Here is a 15,859-nt window from a genome sequence, read left to right as displayed (position 1 = left end):
TAGTGTTTCATTTCTACCGAAAATAGTCATTAGATAAATTCGATGCGCCGAGATCTTACAAGTCGTTTGGCCGTATCAAAAACAATATTCAACAATATTATGAGATTGATACATATTTCTTCGCTACAAAAGCATAAATACGATATAATTATATCTAATTAATAAAATCAGAAAAAAATATTGTCAGATTATATACGTAATCTCTCTCAATTTAGATAATCTGACAATTGCGAATGCAATAGCGATACTCTGAATACCGCTGTTTTGTTAAAACACGGGGTACCTTAACGTGCAGGAGGCTTAGGTACTTAATAGGACACTGAATGTCCACGCACGCGAGTGTGTTGCCGGACTTGAAATATATGGCACGCCCGAGCCCCCTAAAATTGGCCGCCTTCCATGTTAAGAAGAATTTGCCTTCTTCCGTTTGCTCTGAGAGAATTTTACGGTTTTTAAAGCTAAGTATTGGCCTATGAGTGCGCAAAATCGCGACAGTTCGGAGCACAAAAAACTGAGTTTATATATCAATCGCACAATATTAAAAAAATAACTTGGCCATATACATAATTTTATTTTTAAACTTTATTACTAAGGGTAACCACTTAGAAATCATATACACGAATTTGATTATACTGATTATACTGAAACACCTCCAAGTGATTTAAAAATTAGGAAATACTCGACAAATATATATAATAATAATAATTAAAAGTCGATAATTTTATTTTTGATCTATTTTTCAAAAATCGAATTTTTCATGCAAAATGTCACATCTCTAATAACCAATAGAAAAGTAGGAAATGGACGGTTTTGTTTACGAATTTTAATGCATTACAGTACAAAAAATAAACTTTTTTTTAAATACTTAATATTTAAAAAAAAGTTTAGTGTAATGCATTAAAATTCGCAACTCCTGTAGCTAAAATCACCGGTGTTCCAATCAAGGTCCTCCAAGACATCTAGATAATCAGTATCATCAAATTCGTGGATATGATTTCAAAGTCCAACCCGAGGCTATTAAAGAATTTATATAAACGTTTGGAAATAGAATTACATATATGTTATAAAGTTTTTCATTATATGTTTTACTTACTGTGTTTCGTTAACAATATCCTTTAATTGAAGTATATTTTTTTCATAAAAACTTATTTAACTTGAATAGGGGGAGAATACAATATATAATTTAAGTAAGGTACATGACACAAAAGGGTTGGGAAACACTGCTCTAGTACATTCGACCGTTTCTCTCTCAAATACATAAAAATACTTCGCCTAAATAAGCATTGAAAATAGTTTAATACAATCTAAAAAGAAATCAAATTAAGATTAGGCTATAGGACAAAGGCTTGATAAACCCAAAACAAACAATTAAAAATGTTAAAATAAGTTCAAATAAAAATGCCGCTATAAAATTATAATAATCTTATTAATTTGAAAAAGTCACTTCATTATTTGCGGTCGAAGTAAATTCTAAAACATAGACCTTTAATAACATGGAAAGTCACCCTCCTACATACCACTCACCTCTAATGTTATGAGACACATACACACATTAACATAGTTAAACACGATATCTTCATACATAATTATTACGACGTGACACAATTATGTACATTCTACGTGTTTCGGATAATTCCCTTCAGTCTTCGACTAGTCCTGTTCCAGAAAGATGCTTTCATCAAGTAAGTTATATTATTTATCTTTTATATTCAAGTCAAATTGAAAGATTAATTGTTTATTAAAATCATAACATAACAATCATTTAATATACAGTATTTATAGTTATCTTAACCTACCTAGTAATAATAAATATACTTAAAAATTAATAAAAAAAAGTTTGCCTGCATTTCATGATGTTGGCATCATTTCTTCGCTGTATTGCGATACTTATTCGTTAAGCGAATAAATAAACAAATCTAGGGTCAACGCTTCTACCGGGTGCTAACTTAGGCTATAATAAGCGCTCTTGCACTTGAACCCTACGTCCAAGAGTCTCTACTCCAAAGGAAACAAATTCAAAGTTGGAGAAAAGACTTGTATGTATTTGAGCCGTTTATGACCTTCCGCCTGCAATGCGGCTGACCCAGCGTTTTTGCTTCTCCGAATAAATTCTAACAAACATATAAAAAATACACGTTTATACGTACAACAAAAAAGTAGAAATAAGTGATTATCACTGCCCATGCTAACTGTAACGGTAAGAGTTTGCTAAGGTTTAAAGGAACTGCCCGCTGTTTTATTTATAAATGTTAAAGAATCAATGCATCTAGTTTTTGTCAGTCAGAGTAAATACTTTGGTCTTAAAATTGATCCCGCCAAGAGCCAAGTCACCAACGGAAACTCTTTCTTTATTTCAAGGGTCAAATGGGCTCACCTCCCTGGCGTATACCTTGACTCTCTTGAATAAGGCTGCTAAAACCTTGGTGATTTTTCCACCAAACGTTATCCTGGGGTCTTCACGTAAAGGAAATCAGTTGCAAACTATACGCCACTTCCAATGCTCTGAGACGTCTTTCTTATTTTCCTTCCCAATCGCACTAAAACTATGTTATCGCAATCTCTTTGTTTCTTGTCTAATATTCGGACTCATGCAGCTCTGATATTAATAAAGAGCTGCTTGACAAGAACGCCTAGAATTTCTGCATAAGTTTTATATTAGGAAATATTTGTGTCTAAATTCCGCAGGCAGCTCAGATGGTTTCTGCTTCGATTCAGACGTGAAGCTCATCTCCTTTAACTTCTATGCTCAATTCTTTTCGATCCCAAACCTTCCTCTTAACAGTAAATTCAAAGTCTCAGGTATATGTTACGTTCCTCTAATAAAGGATTTTTGGAAATTCTATCCCCCACCCAGGCAATTTAGGATCGCCGCCGTTAGGAAGTTGTGGAGTAGGCTGCCCGACTCCATACGATTGGCTACCCTAACGTCTTTTAAAAACTCTTGTACATAATTTCGATACTGTATCCTATCCTGCTTGGCTTGCTTTGTATAGCAATTCATGAATCCTTGAAATTTGCTTTTTAGTAATTATTTTACTTTACTACTTTTTTGTATTATTTTAGATAAAGTTTGGTGATTCTATAACTTTTTTGTGCTTAACCAAATACATAATATTTGGTTAATCACTCCTTGCATTTTACGGATCATGTTTCTTTTTTTAGTTTTAATTTTTATGTACTACTAGCGGCCCGCCCCGGCTACGCACGGGTGCAATGCTAATACTAAATACACTACAGAAAATCTGTGAACGTTATATATAAAAATGTGTGTTATCCATAAGACATAGACATATACCATCACGGACTTTTCTGTAGACCTTTTCAATGTGTACAATACTTAGTGCATTTTGATAAAACTCGTAGGGTTCAGCCTGCGTTTGCAATGTAAGCGGAAAAAATGTAATTATTAACGGCATCACTTTAGAAACGTCAAAAATTACCTTCTAGTACTTCTCCACTATTTAATGGATGTTATTATACATATAAACCTTCCTCTTGAATCACTCTATCTATTTAAAATCGCATCAAAATCCGTTGCGTAGTTTCAAAGATTTAAGCATACAAAGGGACATAGGGACAGAGAAAGCGACTTTGTTTTATAATATGTAGTGATGTTGTATTTGTATAAATGTACCGAAGAGTAAATATATAATCGTAATAAAATATCCATAGTTTGATTGCTTTAACTTTAATGTAGTTAGGTAATTTGTTTGATTATTGTTGATTAAAAAACAGTATTAAATTCGTTTTCTTACTTCTAGAGCAAGAATAGGTTTTTTTTCTTAATTCATTGCAATTTAATCATTATTTTCGTATTATTACTGTATACTTATGTCTATGATAAATAGTAAAACGATCGTTTTATATACATATATTGAAAATTTTTATATATGATGTCTTCGGCGAAGAAGAATTCAATAGAATAAAAAAATATAATTGATATTTTATTTCCCATCTATCCTTCGTTTCTTTCCTCGGAGGGCAATTCATGAAATAATTTCCAAAGAAAATACTTAATTGACTTCGGTAGTTGCATGTATATTTTTAATTTATTAAAGTGATTACTTACTTACTTACTTACTCTTACTCAAGAAGATTTATACTTCCTTGGCGTATGGAAAAATAACTAAAATGCAGTAATAATAAATAATAAAGTAAATCAATAAGATTTTATTTAAATATATAAATTATTAGTAAATACTATCACCGTCGTATATGAAATTGATTTAAAAACCAACCAAAATAATATTTATCACAAATAATATTTTCACACTGTTTAATTGTACTGTTACGAAACACGTGTTCTAAATATAAAAATCCTAGAATAATTTACAACTTGAACATAGTTATCGATTTCCATGCCACCTAGACCTAACTTTACGATGTCGAATTCAGGTGTCGATGTCCGCGCGCATCGTAAAATTTCACTCTCATCATTTTTCCCCATAGCCCCAAAACAAGTATAACTTCATAAAATAAGGGGTATTTTTAGAGACTCATTGAATGCAGTAATACTTAATTTTCAAAATAAAATGCAGTCTTAGTTCAGCAAAGCCCTATCTACGATATTTAAGGTACTTTCCCTTGATGTTCCATAGTCTTGTGACGTATATACCAAAAGTTCGTCCTAGCACTTTTAACTTTTCACACTCACACTAAATTTTTTCAACCCATATATAACTAGCGGCCCGTCCCGCATGGGTGGACATTTATTTTTTAAACATTTTTTGTAGATATTGATATGATCTTTATTATTAGAGCCGATATTAACCAGTGATAATGTAACATTCAAATTGGAATTTTTAAAATCGGTCCAATACTTTTTGAGCAAAGTCGTTACAAACATATCTACTTACAAAAAAATGTTTCCTCTTTATAATTTTAGTATAGATTATTCAAAGATTTTCTTCAACCTTAATTTTAAATACAGTATATTGCTCTGAAATAAAAACTATTGTATATAATTTATTAAATTTTATGAAAATATTTAATTACGATTTTTAATATGGATTTAATTAATCTACATTAATAAAATCTCTTATAATGGAATTAAAATTTAAATGGTTATCATTTTTCTAAAAAAAAATCCACGTGTCAGTTAAATGGACATTGTTTTTTGGAGTATGGGGTTATTCTGGCCAGCCTAAAGGCATCGGGGGCTAAGGTCGGATAGTTGTGTATAGCCTTTGTTGGGAATTACATCATAGTTATTTATTTCGAAATCTTATAGCTAACATAAATTATATAATATAATTACAAATAAATACACTGAAAATATAGCCAAAGATGCAATACATGATACATTTTACTAGAAAAAGATTAACAAAAGGGAACAAACAAACAAAAAGTAAATTTATCAGCTGAAGATTGTATGAGTTTAAGCTTTAATTATGTATTTAATGAGCAAAAATAATTTAATCTCGGCCTCTTGTAGGTTATGAGGACTCCAACGAATAAGCCGTCTCCGGAAATGACATATATGTAGTTGCACCTCAGCAATTCCCGGTCGGCATCGGCTAAAATTCAAATTAAAAAAGAAAAAACAATAATAATCCTTACAATTTTTTCCAAAATTTTGGGAAAGATGAGTAGTATGGGTAGCCTATTGTGATCCCCGTTAAAAAAGACGTTGCTCTTACTAAATGCCAGTGGGCACCAGTGGACATTGAAAGTGTCCATGGGCGGCGGTGTCACTTAACATCAGGTGAGCCTCCTGCCTATTTGCCCCCTGTTCTATTAAAAAAAATATTAAAAAAATGTCTCCCAATAGTAGAGTGCGCTCATAGTAGCTATACTATGTATTAATAGACACTCTTGGGCCATGGGGTTCAAGTGCAAAGGCGCTAATTAAAGATTTAAGTTGGCGCCTGGTGATAAGATGGCACCGGTGACCCTGGAGATGGTGCCTTCCTCGCTTAACAAATAAGTATAATATAGCGAGGAAATGCTGCTAGCGTAGAAAGTACACCGTCAAATATACCAAACTTTGTAAATTCGGTAATAATTTTTTTTTATTAATATTTAATTTATTTTTTTGTAGGTTAAGAAAATGTTATAACTGTATATTCGATTGTTAAGGTTACAAATAAACTTAATATTCAATTTCTTTTAATTTTCATCATTCGTATTGATATAGTGTACCTATGTATTTTTTTAATTTGATTTTTTTTTCCAGGTTAAGAAAATGTTATAACTGTATATTCGATTGTTATAGTTACAAATAAACTTAATATTATTTCATTATTTCAACATTCGTATGTGTGTATGTATTTTTGTGAAAATACATATTTATTTAATATGCTAGCACAATAAATTAAATCTTGTTACAGTGTTCCGTGTAAGGCAAGGCTTATCGAAGCTTTACGAACGTGTAAATCGAAAATGCATTGAGCAATTTTCGTTTACACTCCGAGATGTTACCTACTCCAAGTTTGTAGACTACCTCTATACGCCTAAAGATCCATCTAGTTTGGCTGTTACAAGAATATTATTTGGTAAGATTAATATCGTCTCCCAGTCGTAGAAATTCTTACTAAAATGTTCACCTTTTAGTATAAATCATATAGGTAACATACACTTATGAACTTCAAAATATACTTTAAATGATTCTAGTTTTACATTTACTGCCAGTTCTCAAATCAAGGGCGTAGAACGGAAGAGAAAAACTGGCAATAAACTTCCACTCTTTTTAATCGCCAAGTTTTTTTTACACAATGTTTGTGAGGAGCTGCATCCACTACACCATGTTCCATATCCATATAATATATATATAAACTTATATATATATATATATATATATATATATATATATATATATATATAAGTTTGACATATCTATGAATTATTATGAACGTTTTATATTTCAATATAAATTTGCCCATAACCTTTATGTAGAATACGGGTTTGATGTAAAATCATGAAACAACCGACACCACAAAAATAATCAGCGATTCATTGAGTCATCGTTCTTATAATCTATCTGTCAATATTTAAAGAAAACAATTTTTTAACGAATTAAAGCTATGTATTATTGTAAATTTATAATTATTAAAACATAATTTTAAATTTATCCGACGTTTCGCGTGCTTTACAGCGTGCGTGGTCACGGTGACATTTGACGTTATGTTTAAATAATTTAAAAAAAATACAGGAGTCTAGGCCCCGAATATGATTTTGTCCCATTCGGTGTCGAGACACTAGGTCTGTGGGTTGCAGCTCTAAGCGCTATAAGACTTGTTAAAGAAATAACATTAAGGTAAGTCGACATCACAGGAGATCGGTCTCCTGTGATGAGAGCTGGCAGCTACCTCGGACAAAGAATTAGTCTAGCTATTCGAAGGGAAAGCTGCCAGTCTCTTCTGAACCTTGCCTAAAGGACTACTTTTAAAATTATATTTTAAGATTTGATATTGCTTTTTGTCGTAATTATTTATGTGAATTGCAATTAAAATATATATTATTATTAATTTTGATGTGAAATAAGGAAAAAATAGCAGCCAGTACGAATCATAATTTATTTGAGTAGAATTAAAAGTTGAACAGTATAATTTATAAAACCAAATTTAAGTAAAATTAATTAGGCAATAATGTAGAATTATTAAAGCTATCGAAAATATAAAAAAAAACGTTTATGATATTCCTTAGTTTTTAGCAGTATCAACGTTCGATAGTTATACAGTAAATATTTTAAAGACTTATTATATTTGCACGATAATCATAATGGGTGGATAGATTGCCTAGATTTGCTGTCGTTAATTTCTCTAAGAATCCCTCCGTCCACCGTATGCAAAAATATATATTATACACAATTGTTCCATGTGCCTCGTATGAACACGAATTACCTACACATTTCGCCTATGTTTCGGGTTTATCTAACACACTAATTATAAGGATATTTATATTTTCCACCTCACCAAAGTATGTGAGGAAATATTTGAGGAGCCGGGAAGAATTACTATGTTGAGCAGTAACAATTAAGTGTTTTCTTTAAAATATTAAGTTTTAATTGTCGTTTGTTCAGTGTCAAATTTCAGTTTTCTTTTATTTATATTTCATATCTTTTCATTTTGTTTATCTATGTAAGCTGTTATGACTTAATACATTAAGTGTTTTCTTTTATATGCATGTTAGCTGTAAGATTACTAATAAATAAACGATAAATACATTAATGATTTAATTTTAAAGTTCAGGACTTAAACTTGGTTATATTATGAAAATTGAAATTTTCTGTAATTATCTGTAAAATTAATAATTAATTTTAACAATAATTAAACTAGTTGCATTTTAATCAAATAAAAAGTTTTATAACGCTAAAGGCAGCTGCCATCTACCTGCCGTCACTCTTAAAATAACATCTGAAGACTGCAATGGAAGATTAAAAGGTATTTTTTTGCCAACCTGGGATGTAACTTTAACATAGATGTAATCTTTGTATAAGGTATAAAAATATTCTCGCTTTGTAATGTTTTCGTTTAGTTTTTTTTTTCAATTACATATTAATGACGTCACAGGGGTATGTATGTTGTTCGACATCCCTGATGAGAGAGGTGGGGCGATGATGAAGTCTCGTTGGGGCAATCCAGACACTTGCCATTTTCCTTTAATTCCATTTGTGACTGCAGTTCCCATGCCGTACATGGCATTGGTGTACCTGGCTTTGTGGCTTGGTGAGTTTAATAATATTAAGAGAGTATAAACGCACTGTTAAACTAAAAATCTATTTATCTGTATAAAATGAGCAGTGTTGGAGTAGTTGCTTGCGCGTGCGACTCTTTTTACGTCGTGGTTCGAACCATGGATGTGCATCAATGAATTTTCTGTCTATGTGCGCATTTGACACTAGCTCAATCGGTGAAGGAAAACATCGTGAGGAAACCACTTTAGACATGTTAATCACCTACCTGCATATAAAAATTAAAAATGAACATGAAATAGATAATTAAAAATCTTAGGCCTAGACCTAAAAGGTTTTTGCGTCACAGGGATTTTTTTAATATGTCTGAGTTTGAAAATATTAAGGGCTAAAGATATATATAGGATTAAAATAAATCCGTAATCGATTAAGTTAAAACTGTATTGCTCAATACATTTCTGTATTCATACAAACTATTAACTGTTTTTAGAGTTTCAATTAAATACAAAATATTTAAGAATGTCTGTAATGCATGCGATGAATTATTATATATGACCAAAATTAAATAATTTTTAGGTGCTTTAGGTATAACTCTGGGCTACAAATATTATTTAGCATCCTGGACCTTCACAATTGCATATTGGTATTTGTTCCTAATAGAAAAGAGTTTCTGGAACAATCATAGCTATTTGTTCGGGTTGGTGTCATTTTTATTATCCTTCACGCAGGCTGGTTACTTTTGGTAAGTAATATTTATATAAAAAGTAATTGGTTTTATCAGAGACAATAATAGCAGTCTTATTAATAAATATACGGAAAGTAACTTAAAAATATTATGTGTAACAACTTTTACTAGTAAATTTTTCTAAACGACTGTGGCCTATCTTCGCCCTAGCCCCCTAGGCTATTGAGAAAATCGAAAAAGAGAAAAGTAATAATTATTTATTTGCAAAAATATAGCGTAAACAGATTATGGTGGTACGTCGCGTTCAAATTTGTATAACATCATTGAAAAGTAGAATTTTAGATTATATCTATATGGAACCAACAACAGAGCTGATGCGGTTTGTGATGGGGCTGAGCTAAATCATGCAAATGCAGGGGTGATTTTGTCCAATTTAGTGTCGAGACCCTTGGTCCGTGGGGTCCTAGCGCTTAAAGGTTTTTTAGGGAAATATCAAAAATGTTAGTCGACCGAAGAGCTGGCAGCTACCTCGGACAAAGAATTGTCTAGCTATTCAAAGAGGAAACGCTGCTATAGTAGTATCTTCGGAACCTTTCCTAAAGGGACTTCTTTTAATAGTATATTTTAGTTATTACATTTTAAGATTATTTATTATATAAGAATTATTCTTTATCTTATTATTTAAATTACACATTCATATATTTAATTATATTATAGTCAATAATATTTTATCACGATATCATCACATTATTAATACTATATAACTTTATAAAACTAAAATTAATTATAATGTTTCACTTAAATAATAATTAAAATGTAATATTATGAAAATTCATATTAAATATATTTTTTTTACAAAAGTAGTACGAGTATATATATAAAGTCGATTTAAACAAACCCGTAGGAGATCTTTGAATATTTTTGGTAAATTATTATTATTGCCATGCCAACCTCACAGCGTCAACTTGGGTCTAAAATCTTTATCTTGTGCTAAAATCATTAGTCAACAAAACGACACGGTATATAATCTTTGGGATAGATGACGATCACATAGCACCAGTTCGTAGCGAGGATATAATTTTACCGCATTATCCCAACCACTATTTTTAATTACAGGTCTGTGGATGCGTACTTGGACCCTTCATTAAAGAAAACCACAGTGCCATATTGGAACTACTTCGTTTTGAAATACCAGTTCTTCATTCTATACTTTATGGCTGGCATAAAGAAAGGAACTGCTGAGTGGTTGACAGGTTACTCTGTAAATCATTTGAGCGAGCATTGGGTATTCGCTCCGTTCAAGTAAGGGTTTCTAAATATCTGTCACAGCTTTGACATCAATTGACTATTGAGTTCAAGGGAGCTCTCATGCCGACCAGTCATTTGTTGGAATGAACGAATATTCTTCCTTTAGGTTGGAGGAAGAACACACTTTCCCCATCACACTAATCAAAGTCAAAAATCATATATTCATGTAGGTAACACAATATACACTTACGAACGTCAAAAAAGAAATATACATTGAATGCTTCTAATTTTGCATTTACTGCCAGTTCTCAAATCAAGGCCGTAGAACGACAGAGAAGAACTGGCAAACTCTCCGCTATTCTTTTGAATCCCCAATTTTTTCTTTTCACAACGTTTGTCCTTACAAATGTTGTGTCAGCTCCTTAGCTGCAACCATTACACCATGTTGCATATGACATATTAAGTAATAAAGAATAATTAAATAAAAACAAAGATTTGTCCTCTATCAGCTGGAGGCATGGTGAAATAGGAGCACGCACTTACATTCTCGTATATGACTTATTGAACTTTTATGAATAATATAATAATATACCTACTATTATCCAACAACATCTGGCTTACACCTACTTTAATTCCGAAACACTCTAATAATGTAAGTCTTAAAACAAACAGAGAATTGTCAACGTTTTATCAATAATATTTATGAGTTAAACATATTTTTTCTAGATTGTTCCTAACAGCACGTCAAATAAACTATCTCATTGTACACTGGTTTATCTTCGTTTTTGATCTAACAATTGCTTTCTGGATGATGTATTCAAAAACAAGACATATTGCCATGGTATTCTGTGGTCTGTTCCATCTTATGAATATTCGTCTTTTTAGTATCGGTAAGTTTTTAATCAATGTAATTGGAAATCAATCAATGTAAAGGAGATGTGTTTCGTCGCCTTTTATAAAACTTTTTTGCTAAAGGTTGGCTGTTAACAACTTCAATTACCATAATTACCAATGTCATTTGGAGAGAAAGGCTAATTTAGTCTCTCAAATTAGTCTCTTTCTTGGTGTTCTCAGCCTAAACAGTCTGCATAAACTTTCGTGACCTCCCGATTTTGCTATACGTTTCATTCATCACTCTCTTCGTAGAGACATATACAGTTTGCTCGGTATTATAATGTTATACTCTACATATTTTCAAATATATATCTATATCTAAGAAACCTAACCATAAAGAAAAGGACCTACATTTTTTAGAAAATCATTGGTTGCATGATTATTTATATCGCCTTCAAGATAAACAAATATACACTCGGCGTCAAAAAAATTGAAACTTACCTAAAATTCGTGTCAAGCGATTATAGCTCCTTAAATCCTTCTTATATGATACCCTATAATGATAGTATCATTTCATAGCTCAATTAATAAGCTTTCTTACGACAAAAATTGTGTTTTTTAGCAATAGACCAGATTTTCTATTCATAAGTGATGAAAGACTACCCCTTGTAGTATTAAAAGAAAATTTAGGAAGGCAGGTTTAATTTTTAGGATCCTGTTAACAAATTTAAAATATATAACTGGAAACAGAACATTGAAGATTCAAATATGTAATTGTTTTTATTTTCAATCTACTATATTCGTAATTTAGGTTAGACTTAAATTACTTATTAGTTTAAATAAGGCAATATCGTAGTGTTCCATGATATCTTAGTTAAGACACCTGTATTAAGAATTAATTATTTTAATTTTTTATCTTTTAATAGGTACTAATACTTTCACAGTACGTGCACTCAAACGTTTTACAGGTATGTTCCCCTGGGTTTGCTTATCGACGATGCCACTTTTCTATCCTTTTGACTGGCCAAAGAAAGTTTATCAAACTTTATCAGTGTGGCTGCAAAAACATAACAAAGCGATAGTGGCGAAAATAATGACACGTGCTATTTGTCTTGAAACTCAAACAAACAAACAAAAATGTTGCAATGCAAAAGAGATAAAAGATGCAAGTGAAATTACAAAAGAGGATCTAAACTCCACTAAAGCAGAACCTACGACTCAAGATAAAGGAGAAGAAGAGAAAGAGAGCAAAAATGTGTCTAAATCACGAGGAACGACAATTTTATTGATTTTGCTATTTGTTTTTTCGCAGGCATTTTTGCCGTTTTCACATTTTATAACCAAGGTATGTGTACTACTCTCATACCCTTACTTATAAATAAATAAAACCTCTTCATACATAATTCATGTCGATGAAGAATTATTATGTATATATTTGGTATCTGCCGGTGTTGCTTGTGTAAACCATTGCGACGATTATTATTATCAGGGCAGCTGTACTGTCCAGACCAGAACAGTTATTAGCCCCTTAATCCTGAATTTAAACCCATTTAAAACAGCTGTCTGAAGTCTTCAATAAAAACACTGGACAAGTTTCACAATTCCGTTTTCAGGGATACAATAACTGGACGAACGGTCTCTATGGATATTCCTGGGACATGATGGTTCACACATGGGATGTTAATAGCGTGGTCATCAAAATAGTTGACAACACCAATCAAGCTGAATACTACCTCGACCCGTACACTTTCACCCCAAACAACCGTTGGACACGATATGGCGACATGATCCACCAATACGCTCATTGTTTGAAGGACAAATTTGCCTCCAAACAGACGAATATATCAATCTATTTCGATATTTGGTGTTCTCTTAACGGCAGATTTACACAGAGGATGTTTGATGATAAAATTGATATGTTGAATGTGTCCTGGTCGGCATTTCGTCCTGTGTCCTATCTTATGCCCCTATTGAGTGAGGGTTACAGTTGGAGAAAGGAATTGCGAGATATAGAGGACGATGTTAATTCGTGGAACAATAATAGTGATGTCCTTTTTGTTGCCGAGTTTCCAGGTATATTTTTAGTTATAAATTTCTCTAATAAACAATCTTACTTTTACTCATATTTAAGAGAACATTAAGACAATATACAAAAACAAAACAGATTACAGTATTAAATAAAATATACGAAAAAGAAAACACAATACAATAGATTAAAAAAGAAAACTGACATTAACCGAAGTACAATTTAATTTGTTAAAGAGAGAAATTTTTACTTCTGCGAAGTCTACTCGCTAACTAAAATATTTCCTCACACCCTCTTTGGTAAGGTGGGAAATGTCATCTTCTTAAATTATATTGTAATTAGCTAAAATCTGATACATTGGGGAATTACGTACCACTGTTTATGAATAAATTTTTAAATAAAAATACTTTTATTTTAGAACATAAGATCATCATGGTATCACTTATTCCATTTAATGAAACATTACGATACATTATTTATTTTTGTGTCACTATTGACTATTAACTATTTACAATAATAAAAAATACACAAAGGCGTAAATTAAATAAATACACAAGAGTTAGTCAATAAAATAGACTTTCAAGTCAATATTCGTCAACTTAAAGAGAAACTTAGAGAGAACTTAAAGACAAAACTTGTTTTCAGGTTACGAACAATACAAGTTCATACCGAAGGAGTTGGTGGACGTAAAGTTGACAGCACTTAAGGGCGACTTGCTTTATGAAATAGAAATGCGTAACGTCACTCAAACTCAGCTGTCTCCAGGAATGAAAGTGAATATTACTTCGAATATGTTCCATAGAGTGAAGAATATAGGTTCTATGCCAGCTTTTTACATGTATACCTTTACGGATACGGTTGAAGATAATGTTCAGTCGCCGGATCAATATTTACCTATAGCGAACGAGATTTCACGCAGATTCAGGAATTATATATTGTTTATCAATAATCTAATGTCTAGTTTATCTAAAATTACAGAATGCCAATGAATTACAACGAAAATTTAAAAGAAAACTTTCATTATTTTTACTTTTTTCACAGAATGTGAGTACAATTGTCGCTATTAATTAAAATAATATACCTTCTTTAAATACCTTAAATATATATACAAACCCTTATGTCATTACACAGATAACGTGCGTTTAACTCTGAATTTGCTTAAATAATCTTCTTTATCTTCTCTATGTTTCTAATTGTTGTCTATTATCTACACTATTCAAAAGTGGAAATTCTTACGGTTTAAGGATTCAGATATTATATTAGAGAATAATATTAACATTTATTTCACATTGATGTCACAAAATGTACTTAAGTTGTTGTTATTGTCTTAGATTTTATTTAATATCTATGTCTATATATGTGTTTATATGTCCATTAAAATAATACAATATTTAAAATCTTTTATATGCCAGAATATAAACGGACACATTACAGGCTATATATTTGGAAAATTTCATGTAAATCCGTTCAGCCAAACGAGCGACGAGCGGCGGGATTGTGTAAAATTCTAAAGTATTGGCTAACATTCGATATTAATAATATCCTATAATATACACTTATTAAAGATCTCGAACTGTAAAAGAATGATATAATTGTACAAATATTAGTGCACATGTTCACTAACTAGGAATTCAATATAATACAAATATAAAGCTGCTGAAATGAAGCAACATCCTAACTCATCAAAGTAGATGGAGTCAGAAAAGAAAGCAAAATCTAAAAAATATACGTAATGATAAATAATGTGCCCATATCCGTAAATATATTATCTACCTACAAATCATTGATCGGTATCGGAGGCATATGTTCTTATAAACTACATTATCTTTGTAAAGGTATTATAAGTTATCATGGGTTGTATTAATGTAAACATTCTTTTTTTCTAGTAAACATTTGCAATACTAAAAAAACATTTACATAATGCGAAACGCAATATAGATGTAAATGAGCAGGACAAATCATAACCTTCTACCTTTATCTCCGTATTTCACAATAGCCCATATTATTATTCCTTGGTTTTGCAACACAATCTAACTTTCACATATTAAAAATAACATTTTCAGATTTATTTTACATTAATAGTATATACAAGATGCGGTTGAAATTAAAGTCGTGGTAAACGGAATTATTCAAATTTTTACCGGGAGAGCAATTGAACAGCTATTTTTACCCATAATCATATATCGCACCATTACAAATCTTGTAGCTGTTTAGTTAACGAATACACTTTTATTAATAATTTTATTGAGTATTGTGCAAATATGGCAAACACAGTAATAAATACATTTTATTATTCTAATCTATGTTATGTGTTGACCATAGAGTAAGAACTAAAATTTTAGTGCATAAGGTAAATGACAATTCATTGAGTTCGTTGAATGTCAAGGTGACACGCCCAAAGTTGACAATCATCAATTGAGAACGTCAGTTTTCT

At 31.2% G+C, this 15,859-nt stretch overlaps 1 protein-coding gene across 1 annotated transcript; it reads left to right on the top strand.

The window, feature by feature from the left end:
* Positions 1 to 5,593: 5,593 nt before the first annotated feature.
* On the top strand, positions 5,594 to 14,448 carry LOC110993504 (vitamin K-dependent gamma-carboxylase). Its single transcript, XM_045632472.1, has 9 exons — positions 5,594 to 5,597; positions 6,414 to 6,494; positions 8,511 to 8,666; positions 9,209 to 9,374; positions 10,434 to 10,619; positions 11,292 to 11,455; positions 12,368 to 12,744; positions 13,013 to 13,472; positions 14,071 to 14,448. The coding sequence occupies exons 1-9, from the start codon at positions 5,594 to 5,596 to the stop codon at positions 14,412 to 14,414; spliced, it is 1,938 nt and encodes a 645-aa protein (XP_045488428.1). The 3' UTR covers positions 14,415 to 14,448.
* Positions 14,449 to 15,859: the final 1,411 nt, after the last annotated feature.

The sequence above is a fragment of the Pieris rapae genome, chromosome 19 (genome assembly GCF_905147795.1).
Source record: "Pieris rapae chromosome 19, ilPieRapa1.1, whole genome shotgun sequence".
NCBI lineage: Eukaryota > Metazoa > Arthropoda > Insecta > Lepidoptera > Pieridae > Pieris > Pieris rapae.
This window is presented reverse-complemented; position numbering and strand designations above follow the sequence as displayed.

Coding starts and splice junctions, on each gene's coding strand:
- LOC110993504 (XM_045632472.1), top strand. Junction 6,495..8,510: donor TGTTACAAGAATATTATTTG/GTAAGATTAATA, acceptor ATGACGTCACAG/GGGTATGTATGTTGTTCGAC. Junction 8,667..9,208: donor GTACCTGGCTTTGTGGCTTG/GTGAGTTTAATA, acceptor AATAATTTTTAG/GTGCTTTAGGTATAACTCTG.